General features: G+C 51.8%; 6 protein-coding genes across 6 annotated transcripts; 4 read left to right on the top strand and 2 right to left on the bottom strand.

The window, feature by feature from the left end:
- Nucleotides 1-1,285: 1,285 nt before the first annotated feature.
- On the top strand, nt 1,286-2,337 carry CKM354_001294600 (uncharacterized protein; the record flags this gene model as incomplete). Its single annotated transcript, XM_044808482.1, has 2 exons — nt 1,286-1,964; nt 2,030-2,337. 2 exons carry the CDS (start codon nt 1,286-1,288, stop codon nt 2,335-2,337), a joined length of 987 nt encoding a protein of 328 aa, XP_044664417.1.
- Nucleotides 2,338-6,610: 4,273 nt separating this feature from the next.
- Nucleotides 6,611-7,417, bottom strand: CKM354_001294700 (uncharacterized protein; the record flags this gene model as incomplete). Its single annotated transcript, XM_044808483.1, has 2 exons — nt 6,611-7,303; nt 7,358-7,417. The coding sequence occupies 2 exons, from the start codon at nt 7,415-7,417 to the stop codon at nt 6,611-6,613; spliced, it is 753 nt and encodes a 250-aa protein (XP_044664418.1).
- Nucleotides 7,418-8,159: 742 nt separating this feature from the next.
- CKM354_001294800 (uncharacterized protein) lies at nt 8,160-9,380 on the top strand (the record flags this gene model as incomplete). Its single annotated transcript, XM_044808484.1, has 1 exon — nt 8,160-9,380. One exon carries the CDS (start codon nt 8,160-8,162, stop codon nt 9,378-9,380), a length of 1,221 nt encoding a protein of 406 aa, XP_044664419.1.
- Nucleotides 9,381-10,315: 935 nt separating this feature from the next.
- Nucleotides 10,316-11,860, bottom strand: CKM354_001294900 (uncharacterized protein; the record flags this gene model as incomplete). Its single annotated transcript, XM_044808485.1, has 4 exons — nt 10,316-10,589; nt 10,643-11,138; nt 11,194-11,400; nt 11,455-11,860. The coding sequence occupies 4 exons, from the start codon at nt 11,858-11,860 to the stop codon at nt 10,316-10,318; spliced, it is 1,383 nt and encodes a 460-aa protein (XP_044664420.1).
- Nucleotides 11,861-13,492: 1,632 nt separating this feature from the next.
- CKM354_001295000 (uncharacterized protein) lies at nt 13,493-14,008 on the top strand (the record flags this gene model as incomplete). Its single annotated transcript, XM_044808486.1, has 1 exon — nt 13,493-14,008. One exon carries the CDS (start codon nt 13,493-13,495, stop codon nt 14,006-14,008), a length of 516 nt encoding a protein of 171 aa, XP_044664421.1.
- Nucleotides 14,009-14,653: 645 nt separating this feature from the next.
- CKM354_001295100 (uncharacterized protein) lies at nt 14,654-15,209 on the top strand (the record flags this gene model as incomplete). The annotated part of the gene is made up of 2 exons (XM_044808487.1): nt 14,654-14,822; nt 14,878-15,209. The coding sequence occupies 2 exons, from the start codon at nt 14,654-14,656 to the stop codon at nt 15,207-15,209; spliced, it is 501 nt and encodes a 166-aa protein (XP_044664422.1).
- Nucleotides 15,210-16,206: the final 997 nt, after the last annotated feature.

Consider the following 16,206-nt stretch of genomic DNA (forward strand, 5'->3'; position numbering starts at 1 on the left):
ACGCGGCGCTGACACACTTTTCGGCTTCGTCTTAGCCAAGCCTTCCTGCACTCTCGCACGCGCAAGCCCAGTCTGACAGCATTGTGACACTGCAGATGTACAGCCAATCAGCCAGATCGGATCGGAGAAAGTACAGAGTTGGCCTTGACTGAATGCCAGAAAAGTCAAGCAATAGCCAAGCTTGGCCTCTCTGGGGAGTACGCAAGTGTAAGCCTGATGAGGATCACGATTCTGCAGAGGTGCAGCTGCGAATGCAGACAGGACGCGCAATGGGTTCTTGGAGGCTGCGGTCTGAGGACGCCATGGACATTGATCCTCGATCTTCGTAGCTCCAGCGGCATGTAGATGTTGAGAGTGCAGTATTGCGAGACTTTTTGAGGAGAACGAGTTGTCTATTGTTGAGTAGGCTAACGGTATCGTAGACCGCGTAGAAGTGGATTCGCAGCACTCCGCCACTCTGTGTTCCAGCCGGGGTTGGATGACCTCAGAGGCTCATCCTGGGACGCCGTTTCAGGCCGTAGGAGAAGCCGGAACGGAGGGTTCGGGAGTGATCGCCTTCCCGCAAGATGGCGGTGGAAGTCCGAGATGTTGTCAACGACAATGGGAGGCGGTTGGAAAGTCTCCTCGGCGACCGGGTGAGAAAGTGGTGGGACGGATAGCAGTCTTTGTTCATCCCACCCACCAGTACTAGGACAACTCCACAACCTGTACGACTACGACTACGAGAACATGGCAGCCAATTTGACTTTCAGCATCGCGGTCACCACTTTGACGAAACCTCCCCGACCTCTACCAGCAGATGGTCGACCGTTTCGGCATATCACGTGTTTGTCTTGGCACCGGCTCTCCGCCCTCGATTTCCAGCATTCGGGGCGTTGCTGCAGTGGAACCGACTTCAGCTCTTCCTCTTCCACCACCAACCAACCTTTCAGCCTCGCGTCGATCCTCCGCAAATATCGACATGCGCTGGTCGCTGACGGCGGTCATTGTTTGCGCGTCTGCCGGCATGACGCGTATTTTCCGAGACCATGTGAGCAGCACCAGTAACAACAGTAACGCAGGAGCAGTGCGTAGGTCTGTCGTCGTCAACCGCCAACGTCTCCCAGCCTTTTCCTCAAGATCACCGCAGGGATGCGGACATGCTGTGCCATCCTGGGACACAGCTGGGTATATGAAGCTTGACACTTCTCCATTTCCTTGTCTCTTTTGTTTCTCATCTCTCTCACCCACTCACACCTCAGCCGGATCTACTAAACGCCAACAACAGCAGAAAAGCCTCGCCAAGATGAAACAAACAAGCACCGCCGCTCTCCTCTCCACTCTCTCCTCCCTCGCCCTCGCCTCTCCTCAAGGCTTCGGCGGTCGTGGCGCAAACGGCGAAGACGGCTACGGCGCATGGGGTCAATGGGCCAGCGAGAACAGCGTTACTGGGTACCCCACCAACAGTGCCGAATGGGCGAGCTGGGCTAGCTCTAAAGGCCTCCCGACGGAGACATCTGCCTGGTCTTCCTGGGCTTCCGCTCACGCTGGCTACGGCGGGGGAGGCAAATGGGGCGGAGGCGCAGGTCCTTGGCCAACTTCCGCGTACTCGGATTTCGCGAGCTGGACTTCCGCTGCGAGTTTGACTGCTGCTCCGACGGATACTGCTGAGTGGGATAGTATTACTTCCGCGCATCCTCTTCCGAGCGATCTTTCGAGTGCGGGCGATTGGTGGAAGAGTAATGGTTTCGTGGGAGGTCAGGCGTGGCCTGATGCGTGGACTACCAATGATGGAGGTGATGGATTCTGGAATGGTCCTGTAGGCTACCACGGCCCTGGGAACGCTGGAGGCTATGGACCTTTTGGACCAGGTCGTGGGAATGGCGGGTGGGGTAACGGTCCTTGGGCATCGAGTGGTTCGTGGACGAACGGTCCTTGGACGCAGTGGTGGGGAACTGATGCTTGTCCGGCGAGTACTTGGTCTGGTAAGTCTTACATTCTGCTTCCATTCCTGCTCATCTACACAGATCAACATACTGACTACTTGCAGGCTGGACCGACGGCCCATGGGGCTCCTCTGCACCTTGGACAACCTGGTCAGGCTGCACAGCCGAAACGACCGCCACAGCCACCACCACAGTCACCACAACCGACAGTGCAGGAAGCAGCATCACTTCCCTCAGTACCTCCTTCGGCATCCGTGTCGCCGAAGCCACTGGCGTCGCTGTCACGACCGACTCGGATGGCAACACGTTCACGACCACGAACTCGGACTCTGGTGCCATGCCAACTGGTCTTGGGCTCATGGGCTCTGCTGCTGGGGTTGTTGGTGTCGCGGCTGCTGCTATCTTGTTGTAAGGACCACGATGGTTGGCACGATGATGAATGAGGATGAGAACAAGAACAGAGTAATGAGCGCGACTGTGCGACATCATGAGTGCAATGGGAATAGAGGTGCGTGTATCTTGTATTGCATGGGAGAGCGCGATACCCTTGGGTTTGAACGGCATTGGTCACGATCATTATACATAGCGGCGAATATGAGCAAGCGAATTTGACGAAGTTTTACGGACCCTGTCACGAAGAATTGCTCAAATTTGTTTGCTGATCAAAGTCTTCAATGGAATGACCGTGCGAGTAAGAGCCATTTTGACATGAGTCTGACTTCAACGCATGTAATTCTGAAGCAGAATCGAGCGGTCTCGCTCTTGATACATTAGTTCGTTATTACAAGGCGACGGATGAACGCCAGCTCCGGTCTGAGTTGCCTGCGAACAAAGACGGCTGTTCTCCTCCATCTACATTGCTGGAACGTATACCTGAACAACGCGACTCTGTAGCCTCCTTGACCGCCCTGTCCTTGATTAACTCCCGGATGAATTGCCAATAGCAAGCATCATGAGATCATGAAGACACCACTTGCAGCATAATGTACCGCGAAGCGACGAGCTTTCCACAGACTTCTTCCTCTTACCGAATTGCACGACTCAAAAGCTGAAGTAACCAACTATAGCGAGTCCGACAACGCTTGCAATTCCGATGCCCTTCACTATCTGGTGTAGTCAATGATAATTGTTTGCAATCTCAGCAACCTCCAGTCCGAACCGCCCTTCGTGGCAACAGAATCCCGTGTTCTGTCCTGCTCTTCATCTTCACCGGATGCAGTATCTTTTGCGGCGAATTAGTATGAGACCGTGGAAGTTAAATGATCTATTTCATCCCAGAGCGGAGAACGGTCCTCTTGCAGTGGTAGTATTCCGTTCTTGCCATTTAAGGTCCCGATGTCCAGTCGGGAGTTAGATTCTCTCTGTTAGACGGCATTGCAAAGAGCAGTCAAAAAAGCACCTTGGTATAATCTCAAATCCAATTCGGACAGTCAGAGCAAAGTTCGTCAAGATTGCTTTCAGAGAAACGTTGAGCAAGCGGCATGCTTCTGTCAGGCTCATTGCAACAGGCTTCTGCCGTCTCGAGACACGATGACGTGATATCCGCACGAATATTCAGAAGAACACCATTCCATTACCATTATCATTCTAGCTATCTACCATGCACAAAATCAAACCGATATCCCTCCCCACCCCCTCAACTTCCTCCCTTCCCCCAGAGCAAGAGACACCCCTCAATCCCACCCCCAAGCAAACCTCCCCATCACCGTAGTTCGAAACCACTCCGTCAACCCATCCTTCACCACAACCCTATACTTCCCATACCTCTTATAAACCCCCATCAAAATCTCCGCGACCCTCTCCACTTCCACCCCTTTCCAACACTTACTCATCCCCTCATCATCAAATTTCCCCGGCGCGAGCAACAAAACCCCAGAGAAACGGTATCTCTCTTCAAAAGCATAGTTCATCACCAAAAATCGGAAACCGCGAAGAACATACTGCAGGAGACCCATTCTCTCGAAAGCGTCGTAGATCCATACACTCTCAATATGCATGAGATCTTGAGCCGTTGAGAGGCCGAGTTCGTTGTTCACCTCCGGTTTGATAACTCCGGAGGGAAGGAAGAGAGTTTGGAGAAGACGAGCACATTCTCCTCGAGTGTCCGAACTCCTCTGAATCTTCGCACGATTGAGATGAAGCAATTCATCCCAACTCTCCGAAGCTAAAAGTCTCCAAGCTTCGATTTCGCCGCATGGCACTTCGGCTCCTTCTTCCTCTAGAAAGAATTTCGCGACGTACTGGAGACGGCAGGAGGGGGATGTTGCTGTGTCTCTGAAAACTTTCAGTCGGCAAATCAGGAGGCGAGGTTGACGAGCGGTGGCAGAGGGACCGATTCTGGCGCGGAGACGGACTTCTTTTTCTGCGAGAGGGGTCCTCTCTTCTTCGGCTTTCGAGGACGAGGAGGACGACGATGATTTCTGTGTGGCATCGTCCGACCTCAAGCGAAGCTGGGCGCCCTTTGTGCGCTTGGAACGGCGGGCGGGAGCAGAGCGACGAGGACGCGAAACAACAGGACGAGAGACTTCTTCTTCTTCTTCGTCGAAGTCTTCCGGAACGGCCCATTCACTCCTTCCTTCCTTCGTGGACTTGGACTTGGGCTCATTCTTGGAAGAAGAAGAGCAAGAACAGCGAGATGTGGTTCGAGCACGACGTCGCTTGGCGAGGGAGCGAGGGAAAGTTTTCTTCTCGTCTGTCTCTCCCTCCATTTCACTTGCGGCCCTTTTCTTCGATGGACGGGGATTGAATGCCACTGAGGGCGAAGGGACGGCGGAAGCGGCGGCGAGTTCTCTGCTTACCTTTTCGGCGAGGCGGAGAGATTGGCCGTACATCTTGTTTTGTGATCTTTGATCAGATCAAGGTTTCTTGGAGAAGGAGCTTTGGGTACGCTGGGCTGTCTGGACCTTTGGCAGCGTAGCGTGTATTGATCTTGTTGGAGAAAAAGTGTGGTGTGTGCGGCGTTTGTGGAAAGCGTTAGCTACTCTGAACGAATGTGAAGGGATATGGGGAGGGTGCAATGTAGTACATATAGTTGGAACACATTGAGAACTTCGTTCGTGGAACGTTTGAACATAGGTACCAATATTTGACTCCATTCGCGATCTCTGCTTCGAGGCATCGTGTGTCGCCCCGTTGGAACTCTGGTAGACATCAGTTTTGGGGAGTGAATATGGGTGAGACCACCATGATACTTTTCTAAGGACGGATGGTCTGAGCTTTGAGGAGTGTCTCTGGAGAACTCGGAGATGATTGCTGTTCAACTAGAATTCTGTCCTTGATGACCTAGTGGCACTGCCAACGAGAGCGACCGCGTATGATCTTGTGCTGGTAGAATCCAGACAGAGTGATATTCTATGGAGGTGGCGGCTTTCTGAAACTGGTGACTACTCGATGCCATTAGAGATGCAGAACTCAAACTTTTGTGGCCTCACGCTAATTAGAGCGAGAAAGTAACTCCATGATCTCTCAATCTATAGACTTATCCAGAGCGACGCAATGTAATCGCAGGATTGAGTCCCGAACCCTGAGTATTGTCCAAATCGTGCCTTCAGCTCTGACCCATGTGACCATTTGACGCCATGCAATATCCAGACGATCTATGCTCATGATCGTGAAATCAAGCAGAGAGAGGGTGTTGCCCTGCTGCTTCGGCCTTTGTAAAGCCACGAGGAGCGGCCATGCGTGATCCTCGATCTTGGGATCGAGACCAGAGTCGTCCTCAAGCACTTTGGAACAGTTTTGATCCCGAATGACATTTCCATGCTATTCTATCTCCACACGCTCGACTTTCGTGTGTTAGACATCTGACAGGGAGAGGATGCCATTCTGATGTTCCAACATTCGCAGAAGATCTGTTTGGTGCGAGAAATCTGACTTGGTGCGAGAAATCCTATTCCTTGCGAGAAATCCTACTGCGTGCGAGAGACCATCTTTGCTTTGAGGAATCTTGTTTAGCTTAAGAGATATCCTTGAGATTCTCGTATTCCACTTCCAGTATTCATATCTCGTGATAAATGCCTTCATCATCCTCGAACAGACACTAGCACTGCTGCAAGAGGTCGTCTCCCGCCTTCAGGAAACTAGTTTCGCCGCGCTTCGTCGTAATCTTGCTGCTCGTCTTCGTTCTTCTTGGCGTGCTAGTAAGTGGACATGCAACATGGCCAATGCGATGACGAAGAGGATGATTCCGTGTGTCATGCTTTCGGCAGCAGAAGGAGCGAAGAAACGATATTATCTTGCATGAAATGAACACGCTCGGAGATGAGACGCGCGAAGTCTCTTAGGATTGTGCTTTGGATAACAAAGGAATTTCGAAGCTCGCTTGAGCATGGATGTCTTTGTTGCGATGGACGAGGGATTTGGTTCAGCTACGGTCTTATGTGTTCAAACGTTTTCGATATGGATGGAGAAATTGGCTTATTGAACGACGTATGTAGTCATGACTTTGATTGCATTGAAGATCTATCTCGCTCATGAAGTTGCAGCACGCGTCGTTTCTTGCGGAATAGGTAAATTGATGTTCTCTCGCGACCGCCGCAGCTATCGTACAACTGCTCTCAGTTGCGCTGAGCTTCTGATGACAGCCGAGTGCTCATTTGACTGGGTGTCCCCACTCAGCCTCATCGCATACACCATAGACGTCGAAGCTATCTGCCCCTTGATCGGGTACGCCGCGACGATGGAACTCAAACACAAACCTTGACCTTTACGAGCACCGCATCGGCATAGGTGCAAGCGCTACAGCCCATCATTCTGCAGCCTTCGTGACTAGAGCAGAGTTGACCCAAGCACCACAATGCTGGCTTCATGTTGAGGTCGACCTTGGTCTGGAATCTTGGGTTGACAGTCTGATCTTCACCAATGTTGATGGACTTGGCGAAGGCGAAGTACTTCTGCTCGACAGAAGTAGCGTCGATCTTCTTGTTCTTGATCAGATCCTCGAGCTTCGCATCAAATTCTGGCATAGCGTGGTCTGGGCCGCCGAAGACTGCTGGCTTGAGGTTGAGGGGTGGGTCGAGGAGGAGGTCGTTTCCTATAGCGTCGACGATGTTGCCGTCAATGTTCTCGAACATACGCTCCAGCTCGTCACGGTAGGGTTCCCAGACTGGAGGGCGAATTTCGAGCAGAGAGCGAATCTGAGTGTTGGAGAACGGGATGGCGTGGAGGACGGTGCCGTCGGGGCCGTAGAAGCGAAAGACGCCGTCGTCGGCGAGATGCGCGAAGCCGTCGCCTGGAACCTCGACGTTCTGAATGAGAGCGGTGAAGTCTGGGTATGGGTCGTTGACATCGGCGGCCTGAGAAGTGGCTTGTGGTTTGGCAATGCTCGAGACGCTCGGGCCGGCGCCTGGCGAGCCAGACGACACCGAGGTTGGAGTGGGCTGCAGAAGTGTTAGCTCGATGCTGTCACCGATGCTCTATGGGTCATAATCTACCTGCGGAGCTGCGGCAGCCGACAGCGCAAAGGCGCCGACGATGAGCACGAAAAACTGCATGATGTACAGTGGGTGTGTTTTACTGTTTGTAGTTGGGAAGTGTTGCAAGTAGCGGTGACAGGTGGTAGAAGGAGTTGTCGCAGCTGTATTGATGCTGAACTGGAGATGGTGTGCTGAAGGAGGAGGTCATCAGGGCGCAGGAGCGAAAAGCTGTTCATGAGTCTTGCATAACGCTGCCTGGCCCGTGCATTCAACGCTGCAAGTGAACGCCAAGCAATGCATGTGACAAACGGTGAACGTCAGGAGTACAACGTGACGCCGGCAAAGGCACAACTCATGCCTCGTTGGTACGGCTCTGACACATGATCACATCATTCCGGGCTGATCTACTTCTTGAATCTCTGGCATCATATTACTGGAAGGAGATGCACCGTGCGGCTCATGAATTAATCAGGTGGGTCTCACCGCCCGTCCTTCTCTCCAGTGAGCAGACACCAGTGACGCGAGTGCGGTAGTCTCCGCAACATCTTCGAGAGAGACAGTGACCCTGAGCTCCGCGACTAGTCCCAAATTCGTGAAAGGTCGATCGCCCCTTTGTCCTCTGCTGATGTTCACCCTGCACTCTTTGTTCGGATCCACAACAATCTGCATTGTCTCCTCACCACAAAGGCCGCCCAGCGAGGCACAAATATCGACCGTTATCTGCTCTCAAGTACGTACAGTCACACCTGGCACACCGCAGTATCCGTGTTCAGTCTCATCCGAGCAAGATCTTTCGACTGTCTCCTCCATCATCGCAACAATGTCTCACAACTCGAACATGACTGTACGACTGTCGATCCAGCTCGTCTTGGCGCAGGCCGTCAAAGGTGGAAGACCCGCCGAAGATGCACGGGGATATGTTTACCGTCTCCTCGAAGAAGTTGCAGTCGTACGCTGTCAATGTTGCCCACTGGAGAGTATGACATACCAGATTCCCATCAACGAACTCACCCAACATGACGATGACGATCTCGATCCTCACAAGTGGACAGTCTACTACGATCACGACGCCACGCCAACAGCAGAAGAAGCAGATTCTCTCGACTTCAGCGAAGCCCACGTTTCTTTTCGCGGAGCCAAACTCGTCAGCCCTGCTTATCATCTGGCCGCCGAGAACTCGAGCGAAGTTCTTCCCAATCGTGCCCACGGTATTGACATGAACACCGAGATCGGCGCTGTTCTTCAGCTTTTGCAGGATTCTCAAAAGGCGATCTCTGACGGCAGCGACGAGAAAAAGGCGTCCGCGTTCTTATATGCTTCGCCTAACTGCCGCATGACGGTTTCGGTCGACTCTATTGACTCGTTTACAGAGCACACATACCACCGCGTGGAGTTATTCATGAATTGCTGTGAACGACAATTCGATGTCTTGACGGCCTGCCCGGATCTGACTAACGTTATGGACATCTTTTCTGTCGAGGCACTATCGTCCGATGGCGAAGAGAGCTCTGAAGAAGACGACAGCGAAGAAGACTTTGGTCGCCATCCTTTTGACTCAGCCATCGAATTCGCGCAAATGCCTTCTACTCTAGACTTTGCTCAGGTTACAGCGTGGATCGATGTTGTCGTCAACACCGTGGCCCGTTGCGAGGAAGCTGTCCAGTCCTACTCTGACTGGCAACTCAGCCCTGACGGCGACTTCAGCGCACCAGAGTTCTCTTCGATGCTTCTACTTCGCAATCTCGGGTGCAAGGAGGCCACCGTTGACCACTTCCAGTCTCGTCTGGCCGCTCGACTTATCGAGCTGGATGAAGCTGTAGCTTCAGCGATGGATGCCATTTTTAACGACAACCCTCTCGGAACTCTTGCTCTACATGTGGCCAAGACCACTGCAGCTGACATAGATCCAGACACCGTCCGCTATCGAATCAAGATGAAGTTCCTCAGTGGAGGATATGGCATGCATCCACGAGAGTACACAAGAAAGGCTTTGATAGCGGTTGGCGCAGAGGGAGCACAGGATCAGGAGGAACTCGCATGAGTGGCTAGTGTGCAGTAGACAAAATGTGGTTTCGAGGTTCAAGAGCTTGAGGGTATCTCTGAAAGTTCAATCGAATAGATGAGCAAAGACTCGCTCACTTGTGTAGGCTGCACCACTTTTCAATAGAATGATTTCAGGTATCTGCTCCCTGTATATGTACAAATCAGCTCCAGAATTCCTTGCTCGCAGTCCCAAATCATACCTGATCTCCATTGCAATCATAACATTTCTGAATTTGTACCGTATCAAGGTCAGTGACCGAGATGCGCCGGTCTTCCCGAGAGACGTGAGAAGTAGGAATGAGACGGTCTCAGCCGCACTCAGCGCACAAGATTCATGACCTTGAGCGAGACCTTACGATTGAATGCGCGGTTGTGAACATCTACTGCAGGCATTTTATTCCACGAGATGACAGTAGGCAACTGCGCTCCACCATAGTCCTGCGATAGGATTCTCCTGCAGAGACTTGCCCGAATCACGGCCACTTCAGATAATATGCATAATTTTTCGGTACAAGGCACGACTTTCTTTGTAAAGACGAAAACTGATCTGCTCACGACCTCGCTTCGGAGACTTTCGCGCTATCGAGGGCTGTGTGAGATGTCAGTGCTTTCGCAACATCGGTTTCCGTGGCGATGGAGGCATTTATGCAATCAAGTGGTCCAGTATCGGGATAACACTCGTGCGGGCATTACTACCACGGATAGTACAGCCATATCTCGAATACACCCAGTACATATCGGTAGGGCTCCTAAGCCTCCTAGTCACAATACAAAGTCCCTTTGCCGACCCACTCAGGCAATTGCTGATGTATATAATGGATCATGTCCGCCAATTCCTCTTTGCATGCCGCCTTACAAACCATTCCCAAAACTATTTCTAATGTTAAGTCCACGTCGACGCACGCCTATCGGTCATCTTTCACACCGCGTATCTCACGGCACAACTTCGTGGGCGAGTGTCACTTCTTGCATCCGGCTGCCCGCAGGTCTTCTTACGCCATTGGAGAAGTCACACTTCAACTTCTGCTCGTAGTATGTTGCCAGAGCGAACCAGACAAGATTTTCTGCGCTATCCACTGCCAGGTAGTTTCGAAGACGCCGCGACTTCTTCTCAGCCACATCGTAGAGGGACAAGTACATCGCCGACAGGCAATGTTCAACGAACTTGCCAGGAACTTCGTCCCAAGCATTCTTGAAGCCAGGAAAGCTATTGAGAGTCAATTTCATGTTCCCAAACGTGGGTCATGATTAGGAACTTACTCTCTTCTTGTGTTGTGACGATCATGCTCTTTGCTTATTCGACGCATGACCGTCTTTGGTCGGAGGCCATATTTGTTGGAGGCTCGTACCAGTTCGCGATACAGTGACAGCGCATTCATGCCGTACTCCCCCAGCTTTGCGTTTGTGGGCATAGTTGGCGGGAACGTACTGCCTGGATGATCCGTACTGAACCTCTTGAAGACTTCGGGGCAGAGTATGATGATCTCGACTTCTCTGCTCATCTCTGGTCGGCCTCGGACATGCTTGGGCGCAATGGTGAATGTTCGAGATTCGCCCTCCTTACAAAAGTTATAGTTCAAGGCCGCATCAACAGCCCAGCCCTCAGATGGCTGTTTCTCGGGCTCAGGTATTCGTTCCAGCAATTCAAATGGAGGAGAGCCGTCATGGTTCGCAGGAAACTCAGACTTTGGGATCAGAACATAGCCCGCGTCGTGTCCAATCTTTTCTCCACGTGCCCAAAACCACCAGTGCTCATCTGATCACAGTCAGTGCATGCCTTCTTGTACTCCGATCGCTGGATAGCCACGTACAGATGTCGCTGTGGCGGGTACCTTGGCTCTCCTCATATTCGCGTATTGTAATCGGCTTGCCGTTGCAATCTTTCCTTACTTCTCCGTGTTCATCCTGAGCATGGTGTATCAGGTCGACCCACCAGAGCCAATTGATAGTGCCACACACTATGATGGGCTTGACTGCACTGGGCTGATCCATTTTCTTCCCGACATCCTTGAAGCTATCTGTTCTCAATCAGCGTGACTACATCCTACAGGGACTTGTTAAGGCCGACTGACACTCTGCTTCATCCAAAACATCCAGTTGCACCTGGTCTTCTTGCGGATTGCGACTGGGTCGTACGTCTGTCCCAAGAAATGCTCGGGCGAGATTGGTGGTACCTTTCGTATCTCTCAGACGCGATATGGCTGCACTGTTCATATGCCAGATCTGTGACCACTGTGCGACAAGCCGACCTCTTCCGCGTCCATCAGGATGCGGGCTGAACCAGTCGTCGCACACTTCGTTCTGCGGAATCTGGTTAGAGCTGTGCGAAACGGTGAAGATATTTTGGAAGGCTGGAGCTCTGCCATCAACGTCGCCTGATGGATTGACTCTTCTGAGCAGTGTGGTGTTGACTGTCGAGGCGATGCAGAGGTGAGCAGTCAGCATCACGGCCAACCAGGCCAAGCGCAAGAGAAACATGTTGATGGAGCGCAAGAGGGTAGATGGTATGAGCTCGACTCCGTTCGCTGCGCGGTTGCATACAATCTTGAAAATTGGAGGCAGCTCGCGAACTTTGAGCATCCCAGGAGCAGGTCATACTCTACTCATGAGCACAAGGCCATGATCATCAGTTCGACGTCTACGTGCAAATTTCTCTATCAGGCGATCTGCAACCAATTCATTGGCAAGAATCTGTCAGACGTGGTGATGTCAGCAGGTACGTGAAGAGACCATGATGCCGCGCTCAATGACTACTGTCCTCAAGGTTCTCATCAGTATGGTAAACGTGATCATGCTCAAGAGTCAGCCTCCTGTTTCCGAACATATCGCATGATTTAAGCTGCCAGGTTTGGCCATGTACCGGAACGTGCCCCGAAGAAGAGTCTGATATGCACTATCTTTAGACGATTATAAGCTAACGGTTCCGGCTGGATGGTGGTCAGCCAAAGTTGTTGTCGGGAGAAGCTCGCCTCCCAGCGGGAGGATCGCGGGTCAGACGCATTTACGTGGAACGCCGTGGACAGAGGAGCCGTTGTCAGACTGGAGAAAGCTCGCTTTCTGGCTTTTCTATCAGGAGGCCTTGGCCCGGTGCTGTCGAGCATTGCGGTGGTGCTTTTCTTTGCTACTAAATGACCCGCAGACGAGGAGGTATTGTTGCTCGCCGTTCGGACATTCGTAGTAGCAGGGGTTTACCTTCGGAGTGGCGATTGCTCCAGACGCTGAAAGGATTCCAGGTATCTCATGATCTCAAGGTCATCTTGCTGGCGGGTTCTTGGCTCCACTCTCGAAATCATCGTGCCGGCAGGGATTCGGCTTCCTCATGAAGGAAGGAAGCTCCGACGTCTAGAATGAAATAGGGTGTCCATGTCCCGAATGTCGAACTGAGCCGCAAACAGGTTGTCTGCGTGACTGACAAGGTGAAGTGAAAGCCTCGGGAGACCACGGCAGGAACGGAAGCGAAGCTCAACAAAGGTGCCAAGCCGGATTAACCTTTTCGCCGGGTTTCCGAAGATATCCTTCACCGACGAGATATGTTTGAAGCCACACTTCCACTTCACGCCCAGAAACAGTCTCATCAAAGCAAGAAGCTTGTTATTACATCTGGACACGCGCTGACGATAATAGACCACCCATGAATTTTTCGGATCCCTGAGAGCCTACCCGCAAGCGCCGCCGAGTTCTCGCCACTCTCTCCCGAAGCCAGCACACTTTGACATATTTTCCATATCGAATTGAAGCTGGCATGTGCAAGTAATCGCGTCTTGCGAATACTGCTCGCTTAATTGGCGTTCTACCACCATGACTTCGATTGATTCTCTTCCGACTGAGATAGTGGAGTTCATCCTGAGCTTTTTGCCGACAAAAGATCTTCTACTATCACAAAGGATATGCAGGTCGTGGCGGGAACTGGTCAAGAGCAGCGAACTTCTGCAGCAAGCACTCTTTCGCAACGCAGAGAAGCCACGCCTAGTAGCACGCTACGTGAACATCTGCCGGGATGGACTATCTGACCAAGAAACGTACAGCCTTGTGCCGGCAACTGAGGCAGATGTCAGTGGACGTTATGCTCGGACTGGCTCAGACAATACGTGCTGGTATCAGGAATCGAGGATGCTTGTCGGACGTTTCAATCCGCTTGCGATCACAAGGCTTCATGACCCTGGGTACTTCATCGCCGACAGCCCTGCTGTCTACTGGAATATCGCATGTGGCAGAACCCCAATCATTTTGATATCTCTGCCCCGTCCTCAGGAACTGGAAGCGTTCGCTGTCTGGCGGAAAATGTTGCTCACACAACCTCCGGCACGTGTAGTAGAATATGGTTGGAAATTCCAAGTGCCAAAGCAAGGATGCTTACCCACTGATGAGAACCAATATGTCGAATCTTCTCCGTTGATGAAATACGGTGCGTTGGAGAACAAGGCGGGAGTGACTATGGGAGAAGTTCTGGACAGGATCAAGCTTCTTGAAGAAGAGACTCAAGGACGCTTTGAGTACTCAATCGACAGTAAAACTGTAGTCGTCGGTGTTATTGACTTGACAGCGAATGAGAAACTTGGATTGCGGGGCGGTACAGGCAAGACTAGTCATATCCCTGCCGATGAGCTTGATATTGATTCATTGTGATCTGCTCGACAGCACAAATTACCACAACCCCGACATCAGCCCGACACAGCTTTGGTCTTTGATCTTCGGCTTTGGCATCAACGGACACGAACACGAAAGCTCAAAGGTCCGAATATCACATGCGAGTGGTGCGCATCACAAGCAGGATGGGCTTATCGGTATCACAGTTCGCGATGATTGCTCAAATTCAACACAGGTTTCGGAGGGCATGGCACACATGTACCGTGGTACGTGTGCTTACCTGGCTGGAGCTTATTCTGACTATGGAACTATCTCCTTTCTAACGCTCTGCACTCTTCGTGCCTAAGGAGTCGACTCTACCATCTGAGGGCCACCGCAGCTAGCCCTGGACCCCATTAGTCGTGGTGATTGACACACCTGGATATGTCAATAACAGAATCTGTCTGACTCAACAGCAGTGGCGTAGCAGCGCACTCTAACAGGAGGAGTGAATGAGAGTGGTGTAAAGCGGCCTCAAACCTCACCGAAGAAAATGTCTCTCTCTAAACTTTTACATGCGATAATAGCTATCAAGAGCTAGAAATACTTTTGAGCTTTCTATCTACATTTTCCGATCTTACGCCATCCTACTCCACTTTCATGACCTGAGCTGCGCAAATTCGCCAGCTACGCTCATTGCCCAAAATGAAGTTCACGAGACTCTACACCTTCATCCTCGCCATCTTGGCCGCCCAATCATCGGCAACAAAGCCGAAGGTCAGCGTCTGGTCCTCCGATAGCGAAAAAGCGAATGGGACTCAACTAGTACAATGCGTCGCCGACATCGAGAAATTGCTGCACGCACATCCAACTGGTAAGCCTTTCACGATACGTCCTCTGAGGATGCCTCTGCTAAGCTCTGCCCAAAGTGACCCGCAACCACGGCTATCGTTGCGGCAACTCCTGGTTCCAATACGGCAGTGAGCAAGGAATCAAACCAGGAAAGACTCATTACCTCATGTTCCAGAAGTGCAAGCTTCACCTTGATTATGCGGCCTACGCTGGAAAAGATTGGTTTCTCTGCAAAGTCAAGGGTGGAGGCTGGGGTGACAGGATTGTGGCATATTCGCCTCTGGGTTTCTACGCTTGTGACGATGGCGGTCCACTTGATCATTCTCCGTGCAGGAAGATGCCCGGCGAGTGCAGGGAACGTCCGAGCGATGATCTGTCGTGCCAGAAGTTGCCTGGCCAGAGGCAGTGAGAGTATGCGAGAAGCAGTGGAAAGGAAAGAGCCATTCGATATTCCTCAGCTAAATGCTGTCTCAAGAAGCAGGCATCATCGAGATGCTTGTAATTCAGCGCAGCGATTGTCCAAAGCTGTCTCGTATACCAGTCGATCTGATCCGTGTTTGTAGAAGCTATGATGGAACAACCCTCCGCTCAGACCACCGAGACTCCGTATGCTCTACGGCGATTGTGATAGAGCAGAGACACAATCATAAGCTCGGGGCATTTAGCTTATTCTCTGCATTCGCTTTACATATGCTTTGCGGAACTTCCAGGGACACAATCGGATTCCAGGTATCCTTCTTTTCTCGCCAGTGTGGAGCGCAGCTATTCGGACGATGAAAAGTTTAGCGTGTATCGATTAGCGAAAACGAGATATGATGAGGAGGCTGGGGTGATGATTTTGGAGTAGTTCCTCTACGCTTATTCCGTACCTGTCCCTGCTCAGGTTGCTGCACGCAATCTCTACCTTGCTCTTGCTGGGAATAATTATGCTATGCAGCTGAAAGTCCTACGCCAGGTAACTCCCTTCTATGCGTGCCGAGACGCACGGTATGCTGAGACACTTGCATCTGGATAGATGCACACTTCGACAAATCGTCATGCCGTGAAACCGAAACAGTGCATTCGAGACAGGGTAAGGTACAGGGACCACTCGGCAAGGCTATGAATGCAGAGAGGTCACACGTGCAGAGCAATTAGGGACGACACACACGCTACCGACCGTGGTCTTCCAGGCAAACACACTTTGCGGCTGTATATCCCGCTGTCGCACGAGGACGAAGCCTTAGCGAGGTCAACACTATGCTAACGCGAGATACCGTGTCATGAACTTATCACAGCCAATCACAAGAAGCCAAGTGGCCAGATGCAGAGCATATTAATAAGACCATGTGCTTTCGGGCAGAGCCAGACGCGAACCGCTGCTGCAGCGCCTCTCGCATACGTTTTGTGGAGGTCTTGGAAATGTC

Source organism: Cercospora kikuchii, assembly GCF_019650295.1.
Source record: "Cercospora kikuchii DNA, contig_00009, whole genome shotgun sequence".
In the NCBI taxonomy this organism is placed as follows: Eukaryota; Fungi; Ascomycota; class Dothideomycetes; order Mycosphaerellales; family Mycosphaerellaceae; genus Cercospora; species Cercospora kikuchii.